At 29.8% G+C, this 5,080-nt stretch overlaps 1 protein-coding gene across 1 annotated transcript; it reads right to left on the bottom strand.

The window, feature by feature from the left end:
- Nucleotides 1–3,277: 3,277 nt before the first annotated feature.
- On the bottom strand, nt 3,278–4,551 carry LOC127128551 (gibberellin-regulated protein 4). Its single transcript, XM_051057896.1, has 4 exons — nt 4,347–4,551; nt 4,202–4,246; nt 4,052–4,085; nt 3,278–3,758 (listed from the first exon to the last, which is right to left on the bottom strand). Exons 1-4 carry the CDS (start codon nt 4,413–4,415, stop codon nt 3,577–3,579), a joined length of 330 nt encoding a protein of 109 aa, XP_050913853.1. The 5' UTR covers nt 4,416–4,551; the 3' UTR covers nt 3,278–3,576.
- Nucleotides 4,552–5,080: the final 529 nt, after the last annotated feature.

The raw sequence follows: 5,080 nt of genomic DNA, 5'->3' as shown, positions 1-5,080 counted from the left end.
CTGCCACTTTTCCTTAGATTTTCTACACATTCAACACACACACTAAAAATACTAAAATACTAAAAACTCAAAACATGTTGAAATCTTAAATTGGGTGAAATTAAATTAACTCAGCTGAATATAAAATATGTTACCAAGTCATGGGTTGCCTCCCATGTAGCGCTTATTTAAGGTCCTTAGCTTGATTGTTTACTTCTTTGTTATGGTGACATATATGATACGGAGAATACGTCATCCTTTTTGTTCTTTGGTTTGGTAGGATTCCCATGAACTTGGGGAATCGATAATATGGTTTCCAAATCTTCTTCGGCTCAGTAATAGAAAACAAGGCATAAATGGAATCCAATACTTTATCAATTTATTTGCTTCCATCTTCTTTGTTTCTAAAATAACTCTTAGGGACATGTTGCTGTTAAATATTTTCAGGTTGGATATCTATGTCTAAGAAAGTTTTTGCCTTTGAAACTTCATCCACAACCAGACCATCCTTTCTGGGTCTTCTTGCTCTTTTCCCAAGGTTATTCTTCGCCTCATATTTTTCTATTCCTGATTCATTCATTTCATCCAGTGGTGTGCATGTGTCTTCTTTTCTCTCCCCACTAGTATTTTGGGTAGAACTCATCACTCCACTTCTCAACTCAATGGCGTTATGATTCTTGTTATTTGGGTTATCCGTCATATTACTGATAAATCCCTCACTCAAACTATTATGGGCTATCATTTTTGCAACAACTGACCAATTTGCAACTCTAAATTCTTAATAGAGACCTCGGTGTTCTTGTTCATTTATCAGCTAGTTCTTTATCATCTTTTCATGATTCTTCTTTACTTTAACAAAACCTGCTTGAGTGGTTTGTATAAAACTTACCAAAATTTCTTCTAATTGGGATAATATCCTTAGCGGTGGATCTTGAGGCCCTTATGAGCTGAAACTTTGAATGTGATTATTGTCCCAGTTATAACTTGAATGCTTATCCCATCTTTGATGGATATTGGAGGAAGGGTTTGGATCATGATAGTTTCTCGCATATTATGCCTCTATAACGTAACTCTATAGTGTAAAGTGACCATTTTGGTGACCTTCACCAAAGAAGTCACATTGAAACATCCCGACAGGATTAACAATTGTCGAACTCAGATTTGGGGCCTTGATTTTCTTTTTTAAGGTTTCAATACGTTATAATAGGACATGTCGAAGATTCTCTCTATTGTACATTCCTTCTTTACCTAGCACACACAAGCAAAAGACAAATACCTTAGTAGCACTACACTAGATGATAAAACTAAATAAGAACAAAATTTGAAAACTAAACTAAAATGAAAAGAAGGAAAACTATTTACAAAAATTCAAAACTAAAAATAACTAAATACAAAATTTACGAACATCGCACAATATTACCTTGTTGAAAATATCAACAATCCCTAGCAACAGCATCAAAAATTTGATGGACAATTTACTAGCAAGTGTACTAGTGTTGTTATCAAAGTAATAAAAATAAATTTGTCTTCACGCGGATTATGAACTTAAGACAAGGTACTTTGTGCAATATGATTAAAAATAGTAAACGAGGAAATTTCCGGATTGTTTTGGTCGAAAACAAAAGAAATAATTTTTTATAACAATTATGATAAAGGCAAACATTTCTTATTATCAGATTTCCCTATTTCTACTTGATTGATGAAACACACGTTAATAGACATGTATTAATTATAGAGTTACAAGATAAATTAACTTTAGTGTTACACCCAATCCCTTGACGTGTGGCTTATTATCAAGGATTAATTTACGAACTCCAGAGAGAGAGAGAGAGAGAGAGAGAGAGAGAGAGAGAGAGAGAGAGAGAGAGAGAGAGAGAGAGAGAGAGAGAGAGAGAGAGAGAGAGAGAGAGAGAGAGAGAGAGAGAGAGAGAGAGAGAGAGAGAGAGAGAGAGAGAGAGAGAGAGAGAGAGAGAGAGAGAGAGAGAGAGAGAGAGAGAGAGAGAGAGAGAGAGAGAGAGAGAGAGAGAGAGAAGAGAGAGAGAGAGAGAGAGAGAGAGAGAGAGAGAGAGAGAGAGAGAGAGAGAGAGAGAGAGAGAGAGGAGAAGAGAGAGAGAGAGAGAGAGAGAGAGAGAGAGAGAGAGAGAGAGAGAGAGAGAGAGAGAGACTTTTACAACTAATGATCGCTCAAGATTTTAAGGCTTTTTAAAATTTAGTTAACCTTCTTCCGTTCCATCAAGGATTGTTGCATGTGACTTCTTTTTGAAGAAGTTTCAATATGTCTGATTGTTTGTAAAATGTGAGTTTTAGACTACAAGATTTATGACTTATCATTTCAATTATACATTTACGATAAGTACCCGCTATAGCATTAAAAAAATGACAAACAACTAAGTGCAATTTTTCAAGTAATTGATAAATATAGATACTTTTAATGAGGAAAAGCTAGATAGATTGATCGACAAGCCATGTTCTACCATTATTTTGTGTCATTGTGTTCTTTCAATCAATCATTAATATAAATAACATGGCTTTCGTCACTACTTACCTTTTATGTTTATCTTCACTTTATTTCTCTTTCCTTTTTACAAAATGTCTTTTTAATGTGAAATGATTTTTTTATGAAAGTGGTAGGTAAATAAATAACTTAACACTTCCCTAAAAATAGATCAACCAAAAATAAACACATCATATATCCCCTACTAGCATGTACTAATTTTTGTTATATTTTATTTAATTAATTAATTAATATTGTTATATTTTATTTAATTAATTAATATTTTATTTATGTAAATAATATTAAAAACAAATTATATATGATTATGTGAGTACATTAAAATATAATATTCGGTAGTTTGAAAATTAAGAAGAAAATCATATAATAACTATAAAAAAAATATAGACAAATTTAATACATCTGAAACATCTAGATATTTTCCTTTTTTTCATATATAAAATAATATATTTTTTCTATTCTTCAACTATTATTTATCTTTTTTATTAAGAAAGTTGTTTATTTATAAATCTCATAAACTTGTTTTACTATCACTAATTGAACCCTAACTAAATTAAACATATTTAATTTAACTACTATATACAATTTAAATTACCTTATCACCTTAATTTTATTATTATTATTATATTACTATTATTATATTACTTACATATTAATAATATTTTTTTCTACCAATTTTTTTTCTAAATCTAATTATATAAATATCAAATATAAAAATACATATTTAAATCTGCAACACTTTATAGGGTGAATTTTTGTAACTAAACTAGTTGAAAAAGAAACATGTAACAATAATTGATCTTCCAAATCAAGATTACATTTCATATAGATGGTAACAATTACATTAATAGGCCACTCTCAATAAAGGCAAAACAAAAGCCTAAAAGGAGTGATGATAATAATAATAGCACATGGAACCCATAAACTCAAAAGGCTATCTCAAAGTACATCAACACATTTTTTAATAAACCCAAAAAGTGTTACCATCTAGTTAGCATATAATAATAAATTATAATATAATAAAGGACCATATAGATAAATTAATAAAAACTTTATATAGTTGATTCATTGATGAAGCTTTTATTTTAAGGGCATTTTGGTCCTCCTTGTTGGGTCTTCCAGTTGTTGTAGCAAGGGCACACTGCTTTATTACCATAATACCCTGGTGGTACACACAAGCATTTCTTGCAACACTTCTGACAGAAAAACATGCATGGCTTGTGGTATTGTGTCTGTCCACATCTCCTCGAACATTGTGAAGGGCATTCTGGTCATTTCACATTTACAAAAAAAACATAATATTAAAATATTATTTAAAAACTAATTATTTCGTCCACCACAACAGCTTTTACGGAAACAGTTTTGACTACGGTCAATGTATAACTAACTGATTGAGAACAATATTTTTGTTAAAAAATATTTTTAAATTCAACATTCAAAATATATTTTTTTTAATATTTTGTTAAAGTTAAATAAATAGAATTTTACATATGATCCATACTAATTAAATTGACTATAAATATCAAAAAGGAAAAAAAATGCATAAATAATTTTACTTACGGTAGCTCTTAAGACTCCCAGGTCCATATTTGCTCTGAAAAAACAAAATTAAACACAAATTTTCTACATTAATTCACACCCTCAAAAAGAAAAATGACAAAACCAAAATTTTGACCATTTTACCCCTATCCTCAAAAAAAATTAATTTACCTTGTTATCATAGAGATGGCCTCCTTGGTCATTACCAGCCATGACCTGAAAAAAATCAAACCAAACATTCAAATGTAAGCACTATGAAAATGAGTGACAATGTTTGAAACATTTAGATCTTAAGCATTAAAAGTATAATACTAACCAATGTTTGGATCATGGAAATGGCAATGAGAGCTAAGATGAGAGAAGCAAAGAACTTGGTAATGGCCATTGTAGCACCTCTAGATTTGGCAAAAATGTTTGAAGAGAAGAGAAAGATATTAATGGAGGAGATGGTGGGATTTGGGGGAAATGAATGTTGGGTATTTATAGAATAAAGAATGTGAATGAGGTTTGATGAAACATTTATTGGGTGCACCCATATGTAAAGAGTTGTCGTTTTTTTAGACAACAATTTTCTGACACGTGTGTCGGTTTTTAATCAATCGGTGATGTGAGCCCATGAGATCTCATCGTAGGGTTTATATTATAAGAATTTAACTTCTTTTGATTAAGGATATATTTTATTGATGTATATGATGCAACTTGGAACATAACTACTAAAACCTACAAATAAAATAATATTGTAAAATCATTTTTAATTTATTTTTTAGTGACAATTTTTATATTTTTTGTTTGTGTGAAATTAATTAAAAAAAACTTATAATTTGTGAAAGAGAGTTTATTTTCCTATACTTTAATTGTTGTTATAGGAATTAATTTATAATTTTAAAAATATATAATTAATTTAGAATTGAAATACAAGAGTTAGTCTTTTTCGTGATCATTGTGTATTGGTATATTATTGATAAATTTGGATGTTAAAGACATGAATCTTAAAAGATCTCTCATTAAAGAATTCATAAGATCATTACTACAGAAAATACATATCACAAC

Source organism: Lathyrus oleraceus, chromosome 3, assembly GCF_024323335.1.
Source record: "Lathyrus oleraceus cultivar Zhongwan6 chromosome 3, CAAS_Psat_ZW6_1.0, whole genome shotgun sequence".
NCBI lineage: Eukaryota > Viridiplantae > Streptophyta > Magnoliopsida > Fabales > Fabaceae > Lathyrus > Lathyrus oleraceus.
The sequence above is the reverse complement of the archived record's forward strand: the minus strand, read 5'-3'. Positions and strand labels throughout refer to the sequence as shown.